Genomic DNA, 14535 nt, shown 5'->3' on the forward strand with positions numbered 1-14535 from the left:
GGGTGTTGAGGCCAGCGAAGGGGTCCCACTCCCCAGGGGAAGGGATGAGCCAGGAGGATTCCAGCTCCACCCCCGGCCACTGTCTGTAGCAATGGGGCGCTCCCTGTAGCCATCTGACTTCGGCGTCATTCACAAGCTCTGGACGCGGGGGAGGAAGGAGACGTGTGGTGCCCTCTAGCTCCTGACCCACGGCACGGGCAGCAGCACAGAGGGGAGTGGAGCCCGGCTGGGCCAACAGGGGAAGAGCCCGGGGAAGAAATGCCTCCTGCCCCAAGGTGCCCACCCATGATGTAACCGTCCCACGGCGCGGCACCGGGCCGGGGGGCCGCAAGAGCGTGGCAGCTGCACTGTGGCCAAGACCCTGCCATGCCACTGAGGGGGGCTGGGCACCCGGATGCCATTCATCTGCATGGAACTCGGGCGTCCAAATCCCTTAGGGCTGAAAGCCTCCGCTGCTGCTGCTCTCCAAGGTGAGAGGTACCAGACTCCCAGAGGATGCCTCTGGGGCAGGCTCCCAGGCACCCCCTGCACCTGCAGCTCCCTGAATGCCTCTGGCGAGAGGCCAGGCCGCTGGTGCCATTTACCCAGCGCCCATCGAGCCTTGAGCTGCCCCGCTCTGACCTCAGCGCTCAGCCAGACTCACCTGATTCTTCTTCATCAGAAGCTGCACGGTCTGGAGGTCGGTGCCGTGGTCAGTGGACCTGGCCAGGGGCAGCCTCTCCTGCACCCAGAGCTGCAAGGCAGAGCGGAGGAGAATGGAGGGGCTGCTGTGGAGGGGCGGGCAGGGTGCCGGGAGGCTGCGGTTCAGCCTGGGGCGCACGGGGCCCGTGATCTGGCCGAGTGGCGAGCTGCCCACTCAAGCCCTCTGCCCGTCAACAGGCTCCATGCGAGCTGCAGCGCCAGCTCCCTGCATCTGGATCCTCTCGCTGTGAATCCGGCCCACTGACCCCCCCGCCAGCTGCTCTGGGGCTGCCGAGCAGCGACCCTGCTCCCGGGAGCTGGCCTGGGAACACGCTGCTGGCGGCCAAGCAGCAAGCAATGGAAGCTCTGTGTGCAGGGACTTCCCTTTGCTCTGTCTCTGTGCAGCACCTAGCACCTGGGGCGATGGGCCATGGCTGCAGAGCCTAGGAGCTACCGTAATGCACCTAATAACGTACAGTGCTTGGCACCCTGTAACTCTGATAATTGGCTGGAGCAACAGGAGCTACCGTAATACACCTAATAACATACAGCGCCTGGAGCTATGGTCCATGGCTGCAAAGCTAGGAATAGTATACAGCGCCTAGCACCCTGCCCCTCTGCTCATTGGCTGGAGTGCCTAGGGGCTACCATAATACACCTAATAACGTACAGCGCCCAGCTGCCTGGGGGTCTGGTCCATGGCTGCAGAGCTAGGAATAGTATACAGCGCCTAGCACCCTACCCCCTGCTCATTGGCTGGAGTGCCTAGGAGCTACCATAATACCCTTAATAACGTACAGCGCCCAGCTGCCTGGGGGTCTGGTCCATGCCTGCAGAGCTTAGGAGCTACCGTAATACACCTAATAATGTGCAGCGCCTACTGTGAGGTTGGTCCATGGATGGAGCTCCTCAGAGCTACCGTAACACACCTCATAAATTGTGTGAAGCACCTTGCTGTATCAGCCAGGGCGTGGGTGCCACTCCCAAGGAGCTGGGAGGCACTAGGGTCAGAGGCCCAGGGAGCACCGGGAGAAGCAGATGGGGCACACACGACTGTTCAGGGAACTTACCGTTTCATCTGCCAGATCCCGGTTGAGCTGGTACTTGGCTCTGGACGACTCCAGCTCCTTCCTCCTCTTCTCCAAGGGCTCCAGAAGATCCAGGAACCTCCTCTCGATGCTCTGCCGCTGGCTGTCCGCCTCGTGCACGTCCCCTCTGAGCGGAGGGGCCTGCGACAGCAGCTCTTCCAACTCTCTCTTCTGCGTGCCCACTTGCTCATCGAGTCTCTGCAAGCAAAGGCTGGCAGCTCACCATGCCCAGCCGGGCAACAGCACGCAGCCACGGTTGCAGCAACAGCCACTGGCTAATCAACTGACATTTGGATAAACCACCTCGATGCAAAGAATATCAGCCCCCCAAGTTCCCCCTCCTTTCTCTCCCCCCCCTCCCAGGAGCCCTCGTTTCCCTACTTCTGTATGTCTTTTCCTATTTGTGTTACTGAGTTTGTCCTGCCCAGTCTTGCAGCTTTGACAATATCCCTGCGTAAGTCTGGTGGTGATCCCGTGAAACAGGAGGTCGTTGGAAGCATAGGCAAGCCGTAAATCATTCACCTCTCTGGGCTTCTCCCTGTTTCCTCGTACAAACCAATTCATCACCACCCAAAATTCAGTGGTTACCGGTTTTTGTTTGTTTTACAGAAAGTCGGCTTTTTGACTCCACTACATTGTTTGCAAAAAGTGTTTGCTTTCTACAAAAAAAATGTTTTTTTTTCACTGAAAAACCGAATGCCTTAAAAACTGAACAATATCCATTCAGAAAGCCTGTTGCAGTGCTGTACGGAAACCGTTATTCATTTTCCTCTATGGTCTTGGCTATCTGGCCAGACTACATCTCCCATGATGCATTACAGCCAGGTATTCCCATGATGCAATTGTTTCATGCACGGTGAAGGGACACCATGATGCAACATGGGAGATGTAGTCCAACCAGAGAACCTGGATTACAGGGGACATGGGAGCATGAGGCCCCTGGACTACAGCTCCCATGAGGCACCAAAGATGCATTTCCCTATTGAAGATTTCAAGGCTTTGATTCTTCGTCACAAAACTGAACTTTACTGTGAGAAAGTTTTTGACAAAAATTTTCTTTTCAAACAATTTGCTGTGAAAAAAAAGCTCATTTTCCAACCCATTCTTCCACCAAAGTTCTTCACAGCTCCTAATTCCGAACATGACCCAGGCTAATCTAGTGCAATTAACCCAGTCCCCTGCTAATGGCTGTAGGTTTATGAGTCTGGACAGACCTGGGCCCAACAGTGCCCAGTCCTGCGGTTAGATCCAGAGGTTCAATCCCAGAGCCAACCTTGCTGTGGGGCAGCATGATACACACACACACACACTGAATGTTCATGCTGGCTTAGACTGAATTCAAACCAAAATAGAAAAGAGCTTCCAACTGATCAGTGGACTGGCACAGGCGGGGCCGGTAGCAGCCTCTGGTGGATCTGAGCTGGAATAAGCTGCTGGAACAAGCTGGAATGAACAACTGCTGGAGAATCCCTTCCCCGCACTGCCTGGGAGTTGGCTGCTTTGCGTCTGCTGCCCCAGCTCCTGCCCCAGAGCGATCCCTCCCCCGTGGCGCCCATGCTCAACGGAGTTCACCACCTACCGCCAGCTTCTTCAGCAGCCTGTTGGTGCTTGTCAGGTCGGTGCCCCGCTCGTCCGACTGCAGCTGCGCCTCCACCTCCCCGATCCACGCGTTCAGCTTGGAGAAGCTCTGCGCGTACAGCTCCGAGCGGTTGGCGTCGAAGAGGTGCTGGGCCTTCTCCTCGGTCGTCGATCGGAGCTTGTTCCAGAGCCGGTGCAGCTCCGTCAGCCGCTGCGAGACCACCGCACTGAACTGCGGCTTCTCCCGGGCCAGCTGCCGCCCCTCCTGGAGACAGGCGGAGGGAAAAGAGAATCGTAGCAACGTGGGGCCGCAAAGGGCCTCTGGCGAGCATCTAGTCCAGCCCTGCACTGAGGCAGGTCCAAGCAACCCCAGACCAGCCCTGACAGGCATCTGTCGAACTGTTCTTATGAACCTCCAGTGAGGGAGAGTCCACACCCGCCCCGGAGAGCCTGGTCCTGCGCTGAGCTACCCTGACGGTGAGGGAATGTTTCCTAACATCCAACCTCAGTCTCCCCGGCTGGAAGCAAAAGCTGGTTCCTTCTTGTCCTGCCATCAGACAACATGGAGAACCACCCATCGCCATCCTGCTTAGTCCTGTGGCACCTTCTAGACTGACATTGATTGGAGCATAAGCTGTCAGTCTATGAAGTGCCACAGGACTTCTTGTTGCTTATGCAGATTCAGACTAACACGGCTGCCCCTCTGATACGTGTCATCCTGCTTAGAACCTCCCAGTACGTGTCTGAGGACTGTTATTCCCCCACCCCCAGCCTTCTCTTCTCTAGACTAAACCTGCCCAGTCCTTAAAATCGGGGCTGGGGAACCGTTTTTGGGTTGGGGGCCACTGACCCACAGAAAAATCAGTCGGGGGCTGCACACAAGCGAGAAACGGAAAAAAAAACCAACCTCATTGTGACCCCTGACTGAGGAGAGAGACACTCCCCATGCTTCCCTCGCACACCAGAGCCCGGGGGGTCCAGCCTAGGAGATTCTGTGTGCTCCAGTCCCCAGGAGGGCAGCAGTGGGGCTGGAGCACCAGCCCAGGCTCCCCAATACTAGAGGGTCCCTGAACCTCAGGGCCCAGATCCAGTCAAGCTCCCGGGCCTGAGGTCCCCCCCCACCCCGCGCCGCCTTAAAGCCTTCCCTCACCCAGCCCAGGTTCGCTAAACTCTTGGTGATTTTTGTCACTCTCCTCTAGACCGTCTCCACTTTGTCCCCATCTTGCCTAAAGCCCAGTTCCCCCGACGGAACCCGGTGTCCAGCTGAGACCTCACCAGTGTCCGCCGAGTGGGACACTCACTCCCACGCTGCATGGGACTCCTGGTCGGGGGGAGGGGGCTGCAGATTGGACAAAGGCAGCTGGCTGGGGGGGGGGGGGGAGGGCAGTAATGGTACCTATGCAAGGACCCAGCGGAGGGCAGTATCGGACCCGCTCCTGCTCTCCTGCCCCACTGCGACCTCAGTCCTGCTGCCCGCGACAGCCTCACTCAGTCCTGAGGCAGCTCCTTAGCACGTGCTTAAAGCGAAGCATCTTGAAGCCCCACTGTGGTTGCTGGAAGCCGGGCTCTGCTCAGCCCGTGAGCTGCCTTTGGGGTGCCCTGAGCGTCGGGGGCCAGGCACTGGAGGGTTCCCCTTTACCCCCGCGGGAGAGCACCAACCTCGTCCACCTTCTCCAGCCAGCCTTGCTGAGAGGCCAGCTCAGCCATGAAGGCCTGGTGCTTCTGCCACTTGCTGTGCAGGTTCCGGGCTTCATCGTAGGACGTGTCCTGAGCTGTCAGCATCTTCTCGTCGATCCAGAGGGTGAGCTGAAAAGGCAGGGAAGGGAGCACAGGTCACAGCGCCCGCCCCAGCACTGGACCTTGCCATGGGGCCTCCGGATTCAGGTGCCCCACCTCTGGGCTCCTGCGGAAACCCTGAAATCTCCGTCTGCCTCCTCCTCCGCGCCAGCAGAGCAATGAGTGATGCCGGCCTGAGTCCTGCAGGCCCTCGGATGCCCTGCCTGAGGAATGGGGACCCGGAGGCACTCAAAGCCACATGGCTTCCCAGGGACACTGCCTGGCTGCTCATACCCCCCCGCAGGGGCTGGAAGTGTAGCCCTTAGACCACAGGACAGAAAGTTTACAACACGACCACGGCCTGTCCCAGCCCGTCGTCGGCTCCCTCCTCAAACCCCTTCTTTGCAGCCCACTGCCAGGGAGCTACAACATCCCCCGGCCATGGCCGTCCTGACGCCAGAGAAGCTAGCCCCGAGCGAGACACGCTCCCATGCTTAATCCCAGCTCTCCGGGCCCCAAACAAACCAGACTCTCGCCTCGAGCCACCGTGCTCTGGAGTCTGATGAAAAGCCAGTCAATAAAAGTGCAGACTAAGGAACCTAATGCTGCTTGACGCTTGCCTCGAATCAGCAACCGAGGGCGGCAGACATCTGAAACTGATGGAAGCTTAAACCCTTAACAGTTTCCAAGTTTTTTGGCAATAAACTGCCAATAAAGGATGAAAATATGTAAGTCGCTGCTGCCCTTGCAACCAGAGTCCAGCACGAAGTGAAGCAACTGGTGAAGGGCGAGCTTATTTCTTTGGTAGTTGCTCATCTTGCCGGGTCTGCGCTCGGAGTTCAAAGGCAGCAGACTGCAGGTGGCAAACAATTCCCCACCAGCCCATCCCTGCACACTCACTGGGAAGCCGACCACACTTCTGCACACCCACAGGCGACCACTCCCAAAGTCAGCAGTGGTTCCGAGATGTCTCCGAAGCAGCTCTGGAGCCCTATCGCTGACAATGCAGATGAAATAGCCAAATCCAGGGGGCTGGATCAATACGTATAGTGGGGCTGCTGAGCACCGCTTCACCAAACTGTAAACCTGTATGTGATGGACACCCCTTCGAGCCAGATCCTGCGGCAGCACCCCAGTACTCCTCGTACCTGCCCCTGTCGCCGAATCTGTCAGGTGTATGACAGACGATCAGGAAGAAAAGGAAAAAAAGATGAAACTGGTGATGAGTAGAGCCCCACAAATTGGCCTCATCAGAGGGCATCTGCATCTGCAGCTCATTTTTGCGGATACAAATTATGTATCTAGAACGCTGCACATTTGCAGATCTCCACTTTATAGCCAGGGCTCATTTTTGCAGATGTGGATGCAAATTTCGTATCCGCACGGGGCTCTAATAATGCAAGTGAAAAACGGGGAAAATAATGAGGACGTGAGTGGGAAAGAGACACCAGGCGCTGTTATACCACAAGACCAGCTTCAGATGACTGAAGAGACAGGATTCAACAGGGCGGGTGCCGATGGTGTTACTCCACAAGGAGTTCATTATTCTGCCCAGACCTTGCAAGCTGCTGGTGAGGAAGCTAGAGAAGAATGGCTCTGGGAACCTGTGATGGGAGGGACTAGGCCCTGAAGCCTTGCCACTGCCCTTCCCAGAAAAGGTCCTCCAGGGAGGCTAGAGTGGCTACTGGGGAAGCGGCCAGGAAGGCTCTATAAAAGGAGATGCAAAGCAGAGCAGCAGTTAAGTGCAGTGTGGAGCTCCAGGGATAGACTGGCTGACAAGCTGGCTGAGAGAAGAGCAGAACCATGGACAGCTCCCCGTGGATTGCTTACTGCAGACTGGCAGCCTATGCTGAGACTCTGAGGCCAGGTCTACACTAAAGGGGAAGGTCAAATCAAGATACGCAACTCCAGCTCTGTTAATTACATGTCTTGATTCGAGTTTCCCTGCTATCTCCACACCAAGAGGCCAAAAGGAGCAAACGCTCCCGTCAGCTTCCTCTACTCCTCGCAGGAGCGGGAGTACTGGCCGCTGATGGGAGCACCCTCTGAGTTTGATTTAGCGGGTCTTTACTAGACCCGCTAAATGGAGCTCCGGAAGATCAATTGTGGCATTGTCCGGAGTGAAGACATGGCCTGAGATAAAGCCCTGAGGTGACGGCAAAGACACTGCCTCCAGGAAGGGAAGCCCTAGAGGCACCACTCTCACAGAGTGGGGAACAGACTCAGACACGCTCCAAACAGCCTCCCTTCTGATGGGCACATCGACTGGTTTTGTTGATTTGCAAACAGGGTGCATGTGACTCGGCCACAGGACTTAGTTGCTGAAGGGGGTTTGAACAGGAGAGAGTGCAGGCTCAGGCACTCAGCCAAAGGGAGGCACTCATGAGAAGAGAATGCCACCCCATTGCAGAACTATTCAGTTGGCAAAAGCACATTTAGTTGGCAAAAGACAGGACCCCGACCATTACGGCGACGAAGAAGTGTAATTTAAAGAAGACAATCCTAGACTGTCCAACTAGCAGGCACTCTGTGTGTGAAAAGCTCGAAAGACTCAGAGTTCAAGGGTTATGGTAGCGGTAGGGTGGCCACTTCTTCAAACTGTTAGTATGAGGGATGAGAAATGGAAATCCCTTAAAAATATTTCTGCCTCACCAATGCCTGCTAAATTACCACAAAGGCACAACTTACTTGGGGGGAGGGGTTTCTACAGAGCAGGGCTAAAATGCCAAGTCAGCACAACGGTGTCGTCTTCTCCATTCACCGAAACACTATTGGCCTCCAGGAGGAACTGTGAGAAAATGGTGTTGGCCAATGGTGCATTTCAACGCTGCGTTTACCTGGGCCCCTGGTACAAGCTGCTTCTCTCCAGAGAGGATACGGAAAAAGCTAACATTCCGCTTACTAAACGTGAGCCCATTGGGAGGTACGAGGGTGCCCAAAATGAGGACGGGCCTGATTTTCAGCCAGCCAGGTGGGGACCCAGACTTCAGCTCCTCCTCAACACCTATGAAAGGTCCAAGAATCAAGAGACACATTTTGGATGAGGCAAGGGCAAAAAGCATGTTAGTCTCTTCCTGGAGTCTTTGACGGATAAGCCTCTTTGCAAAACACGTGGGAATAGAACTCGGTACTGGGAACAAAACATTTAAAAAGAGGCCTGGACTGTATCAGTTGGTTACCATGGCGACTGCTGTTCCTGCTACACAAGTCAGCACTGAAAGGGTATTTTCGGGGCTGACATTCATTTTGGCATCCACCAGTTAGGTCTCACCATTCCCCACTCCCATCTGTCTGGACACAGCCCAGCTGTTCTCATTTGCCTCACACTTACATTGCAGACCCCTTGGGAGAAGAGCTTTGGGCGGTGGGTTTGTACAGTGTCTACCACAACTGGGACCTGCTCCGTGACAAGGGCTATGAACACAAATCAAAATAAATAATGTGGCAACACCCTATTGCAGATGACCATGGGGGGGGGGGGGGGGAAGGGCGGTAGCCCAGCAAGGTTTAGATCACTGTTTGCCTCAGGCTGAGGTGTAAGCCCATTTTGGGACAAAGGAGAACTAGCAGAGGGAATGTGACCAGAGTTCTCTCGTCTCAGCTGTCTTTCAAAGTCGGTCTCTAGCTGTTGTGGTTGTGAAGAAAACCTTGAAAATGTGGCCCATGCAACGATATCTGTCTGTGTTTGCAGAAAGCCTGAGACAGGGCCATGGAAACAAGCTGTGACCTTGTTTCGGACGAATTTCAAAGTCCCAAGGCCCCCGTGAAAACTGTTTTGGAGGAAAAGTTCCCCCCACATTCTTACATAGACCTGCCTGCCTTGTGCCTAATAAGAATGAAAGGGGCAAAAAGCCGCTAGGGCCTGGACACAATGGAGCAGGCAGCAGATTCCAGTGGTTCCGACGCAATCCACACGACCCCTGCTGCCATGAGTCCATCACTGCCCATTTGTGTTGCAAACAGACACACACACACACACACACACTCCCGTTTGGCAGCGGAAGCCCTGTTCTGAACAGAGCCGGGTGGAGGATGGAAATTCTGTTCCACGAAGGCGACGTTGGCGTCTGGCTTTGTTCTGAACAAAAAAAACCTCGATTTCAAAATTCTCAGCCACACAAAATAAACGAAAAATCTGGTGGGGAAAAAACCCTCCCCCTTTCCAGCCAATTCAAACATCTTGTCCGGCTTCTGCCTTCCTTTCCCATGAGAACCAAGGAGAGGGAACGGAAGCCGGGTCTGAATGAACTGTCTTCTGATGAGCTGAAGGAAGAAAGCTCGGGAGTAAACTCTCTCTGCAAAGACAGGCCTCCTTTGCCAAGGGGAGCCACACACAGACCTTCTACACATGTGGGTGTTTTAGGTTAACATTCACTTAAGTCTTGGATGCAGGGAAATGACATGTGGTTGCTGACAGCATGTCAGGGAGGGGTCCCCAACCCTGCACCCCCATCCGCAGCCAGATGCGACTCTCAGCCACCCAGGAGAGTAGACGGTTTTATTGCTTCTCAGAGACACAGCGCAGCATAGAGTGATGTTAGCTCAGACACCAAGGCTGTGTCTAGACTGGCAAGTTATTCTGGAAAATCAGCCATTTTTCCGGAAAAACTTGCCAGCTGTCTACACTGGCCGCTTGAATTTCTGGAAAAGCACTGACGATCTAATGTAAAATCATCAGTGCTTTTCCGGAAAAACTATGCTGCTCCTGTTCGGGCAAAAGTCTTTTTCCGGAAAACTGTTCCAGAAAAGGACCAGTGTAGACAGCACAGTAGTGTTTTCCGCAAAAAAGCCCCGATCGCGAAAATGACGATCAGGGCTTTTTTGCGGAAAAGCGTGTCTAGATTGGCCACGGACGCTTTTCCGGAAAAAGTGCTTTTCCGGAAAAGTATCCTGCCAATCTAGATGCGCTTTTCCGAAAATGCTTTTAACGGAAAACTTTTCCGTTAAAAGCATTTCTGGAAAATCATGCCAGTGTAGATGTAGCCCAAGAGTAGACACTTTATTCCTCTTGGGGGAAGGGGCTCACGGGCACTGAACCCCCCTTTCCTGCTCTCCTCATCCTTCTCAGCCAAGACTAACTCACCCTCCCAGCCACTGGTCAATAGGCCCCCAGGCAGCCCCACCTATATCCCTCTGTCCTGCTCCCAGATCCAAGGTGTATCTGTTGTCACCTGGTCCTCAGGAGGTGAGAAAGTGGGTCTGGCCCACAAAAGCTCATCACCTATTAAACCATCTTGTTAGTCTTTAAAGTGCTACATAGTTTTTCCTTTTGTTTTAGCAAGATCAGACTAACACGGCTACCTCTCTATTACTATACTTCCACAGTGAGTCATGCCTGGCCTCTCCCTCCTCATGCAGAGAGAGCTGCAGGGGGGAAGGGAACTGAGGTACACACCCACCCACCCACCCACCCACACCCAATACAGCAGTGAATGTTACAGCACCCTCCCTACGTCCCACCTTATAGCATTGCTAAAAGGCAGCAGATCCGTACCCAACATGCTCTAATTAAGGCAGCCACCCTCCCTGCCCGGGCAGGGAGCAGTGAGCCAAACCCATGTGGAAGACAGAGGACAGGGACAGGTGTTGCTGCCTGGTGCGGGGGGCTCTGCAAAAGGCCTAGATGTCATTTGGTTTCCCCCTCCAGTAATTAAGACTCAACATTCTCTCTGCTCAGTCATCACCTAAGTGGCCTGCCCCCGCCAGTCCCAGCACACCCCCGACCTGCCGCGGCTGGGGCACCCTCCCGGCTCCAACCCAGTCCGGCCTGGATCAGACCTAGGCTGCGGTGAAAGTAACTTACACTTTCTTACAGGTGCTGGTCTATCCCAACCCGGATCCCTCCCAGCTCTTTAAATAGCCCCCTGCTGGCTTTTGCCGCAGCTCAGCCAGCTCTTGCCGGAGACGCGCCCCAGGGCATCCCCGCGTACTGTCACCTGTGCACCTCGGACGCGGCACAGCAGAGGTGGCAGCATCACTTGCTGAACCAGGGGCTGTGATGACCTTCCCCCTCCCCCCGCCCCTGCGATACACCCCTGGGCTCTAAGACTCCATATCTGTCCCAGCTGAGACAGGTGGGTTGATGCCCACAACAGCTTATGCCCAAATACATTCGTGAATCTTTCAGGTGCCACAAGCTACAGACTAATGCAGTTCCCCTTGGAGACTTGGCTGCAGGCAGCATGGCTCCAAGACTCTAGCCATGGGGTGGGGGACCTTTTTAGGGTTGGGGGCCACTGAAGCCACAGAAAAATCAGTCAGGGGCTGCACACAAGTGAGAAACCAAAAAAAATCCACCTCTCACCAGCATGGGCTCTCCCCAGTGCTGGAGGGAGCCTTGAGCTCCAGGGGCTGGATCCAGGCAAGCCGGGGGCTGCATCCGGCCCCGAGCCATAGGTTCCCCACCCTGCTCTAGAATATAATGTACAACCACCAGGGGCAGCCCGTGAGCGTAGGCAAACTAGGCAGTTGCCTAGGACGGCGCCGGCCCAGGAGCCCAATGATGACATCACGGCCATTGACGGCCGTGCAGGTGGGGGCGTCGATCGCGCCTTCCGCCTGGGGGGGTCAGCTGCCGCAGCTGGCCTCGGGCCGCTCCTGACAACCGCCAACACGCCATACAACGAGAAACGGGAATGTTTCATTGTGACAACGGCCCGGTGGGGCACCTCAGAACTCGGTGCCAATCCCCGCCAATTTCTTCCCTAACACAGAATTTCGACAAAAGCAACGTGATGTTCTGAAGCCTTTTCCCGTGGGCTGAAAGAGCAGGAAAAGGCTCCCGCGAGTGTTTCCCGCAAGCTTTGGTTCTGAGGGTCCCGCCAGGGGACTCAGGGCGTGTCGTGGGCCGGGGGAACCTCTCTCCCGGCCAGCGGTAACGGCTCGCCCAGCAGCCTACCTCTTGGCACTTCTGCAAGAAGCTCTGCAGGGCGTGATTGTCCTTCAGGAGAACCAGCGCGTCCTTCGACTTTGCCACATTCGCCCTGGCCCTGGAAAGCAGAGAGGACACTGAGCTGCCACAGGAGCGTGTCTCCGCGGGGGAGAGAGTTCTCCGCCAGCGGGGGCACGGGATCGCCTTGCTCGGCGGGCGTTCCCAGGGACCCCTCGCACATGGGGTGCAGGTGAATTTACCTCTCCTGTAAGAGCTGGGCCTTCTCATTAATTTTCTCGGCGTAAATATTCCTGTCGGCCGCCAGCTTCTCCCCGCTTTCCACCGGCCCCGTTACTTTCTCCTTGTTGGCCTCCATGGTGGCCAGGAAACCCTCGTACTTCCGCACGGCGACTTCCGACGCTACCAAGGAGTCGGGGGGCTCCACGTGAGCCAGGGTGTACTCCTGGAACGGGCGGGGGGTGTGACTGAGCAGGGCCTGGCGCACCTGCCCTGCCCCCCTCCCCACATTGATCCTGCCGGGCCCGGGACCAGTGCTCCAGCCAAGCCACTGCACTGACAAGGCTGAGACAGCAGCAGAGTGTCCTGCTCCACAGGACGAGTCAGAGCAGGCTGCCCGGCCGGTCCACGGGGGCGGGGACAGCTCCTGTTGACACCCTGCGCCAGGCCCCATAGTCCCCAGGGCCCCATTGCTCAGAGAGGGAGCAAGGGGGTGGAGCAGGGGCCAGGCCTGGGAAGAGATGGACCAGAGGCAGAGCAGCAGGAGAGTTGCCCTGGGCCTTACGTGGGCTCCTAGGCAAGGGGGGGGCAGCTCCGTGCCCCCAGAAGGGGCGGGGCCTCAAGCAGGAGGGGCCTCCGCACTACATGGAGCCTAGTTCCCCCCTCCCAGCCCTTAGCACTGCCTGGAGCATGTGGCGCGGGGCTCCGGCGGAGATTTAAAGGGCCCCAGCGCTCTGGCCACTCCTATAGCAACAGCAGTGGCCAGCAGCCCCGGCCCCCTTTGAATCAATGGATGCCAAGGCAATTGCTCCCTCCCCCCTCCCTGCATCGGCAGGCATGCTTGGTAGGTGCAAGGAGGTGGCAGCGGGGCCTAGTGGCTAGGGTCCCAGGAGACAAGGCTTCCACTCCCAGCTCTACCATTTGCCCTTGGGTAAGCCCCATCGCCCTTCGCCCTGTCTCCTCAGTGAGTCCTGCAGGGCCGGGACGGTAAGGCCCCTCGGCCTGGGAACCGAGGCCGCCGCTTCCCTACCTGGCTGCTCAGGATGGCTTCGGTCTGTTTGGCATCCTTGAGGAACTCCTGGAAGCCCAGGCACTGGGCGAGGAACTTCTCTCGGCTCTCCCACATCTTGCACAGGGCGCTCCAGCCCATCTCCACCCCTTCCAGGCGCTGCTGCAGCTGCAGGTACTCCGGGTCCGTCTGCCCGCGCGTCACCCTCTCCCCCGTCTCCCGGACGCTGCGGTAGTCGCCCTCGTGCCCGTCGATCTCCTCCTTGATGGCGGCGTGCTCCTGCCAGAACTGCTCCGCCTCGGCCAGGGAGCCGGGCACCTCCTCCGAAGCCACGGCCTGCTGCGCCTTGAACAGCCAGGCCTGGAAGTCATCCAGGTCCTGCAGGAACTTCTGCAGCTTGCTGGCCTCCCCGAGCGAGGCCTCCTGGCTCTCCAGCGTCCGCTGCAGATCCTGCCACAGGCCGGCAACGGTGGACACCCGGCTGTAGATGTCGGGGGCCAAGTCGGGGAGCTCCTCGGCCAGCCGGCGGGCCTCCTCCTGCAGCGCCTCCAGCCGGGTCTGGATGGCGGCCAGGTCGCGCTCGATGCCGTAGAGCCGCCGCTGGATGGCGAGCACGCCCGCCAGGTCTCTGCTCATCTCCTGGGTGGACCTGATCACCGCCGTCTTGTCCAGGATCCATTTGCGGGTCTCCTCGCAGTCCACGCAGTAGTTGTGCAGGCTCAGCGCCAAGTCCACCGCTTTCCGCCGCTCCCCCACCTTCTCCTGGAAGTCCCGCCACCTGCAGAGGACACGGCCGCCGTCACAGCTCAGGGGTGCCCTCCTCGAGCAATCTCACAGCCCCTGCCTCGCGCGCGAGCCCCTCCCTGCGCCAGGGCACCCAGCCCCAAACAGGCAGGGGGAGAAGGGTTTCAGGCGCTCTCCGGCCGGAGCACTCGGTGTCTGCGATCCCAGACACAATTGTGCTGGGTCTGCACGGACAGGGATGGCACCAGCCCCGGATGGCACCAGCCCCAGGAACCCCCCCACCCTACGGTGCTGGGCCATGGCTGCCCCCAAAGTGGGGCAGGCTGACTGACTGGGAAGAAAGCTTGGCCAGGGATACCCCCAGGCTGGCTGCCCATGCTCCTGACCTCACAGGGCACTGCCTTAAGAGTCTGGCCACTTCCCCGCCCCATCCTAGCTGTTCTCCGGCATCTTCCTGCCCTTCCTCACAGGCCGTGGGGTCCTGAGCTGGGGGAGTGGAAGGGAGGGCAGGGCTGAAAAGGGGAAGCTAGCGACCGCCAGCCTCTCATAGG

The 14535-nt window shown here is 57.3% G+C and overlaps 1 protein-coding gene across 2 annotated transcripts in view; it reads right to left on the reverse strand.

Moving 5' to 3' along the window:
* Positions 1–14535, reverse strand: part of SPTB (spectrin beta, erythrocytic) — a 99675-nt gene that overhangs the window by 34147 nt on the left and 50993 nt on the right. For both annotated transcript variants that reach the window (XM_075928868.1, XM_075928869.1), the window contains exons 16-22: positions 13262–14018; positions 12255–12457; positions 12022–12112; positions 5007–5153; positions 3349–3612; positions 1752–1967; positions 644–733 (exon numbers count right to left, since the gene is read on the reverse strand). In XM_075928868.1, the coding sequence (XP_075784983.1) occupies positions 644–733; positions 1752–1967; positions 3349–3612; positions 5007–5153; positions 12022–12112; positions 12255–12457; positions 13262–14018 (1768 nt within the window). The remainder of the gene's footprint in view (positions 1–643; positions 734–1751; positions 1968–3348; positions 3613–5006; positions 5154–12021; positions 12113–12254; positions 12458–13261; positions 14019–14535) is intronic.

This window comes from Pelodiscus sinensis, chromosome 4, assembly GCF_049634645.1.
Source record: "Pelodiscus sinensis isolate JC-2024 chromosome 4, ASM4963464v1, whole genome shotgun sequence".
In the NCBI taxonomy this organism is placed as follows: domain Eukaryota; kingdom Metazoa; phylum Chordata; order Testudines; family Trionychidae; genus Pelodiscus; species Pelodiscus sinensis.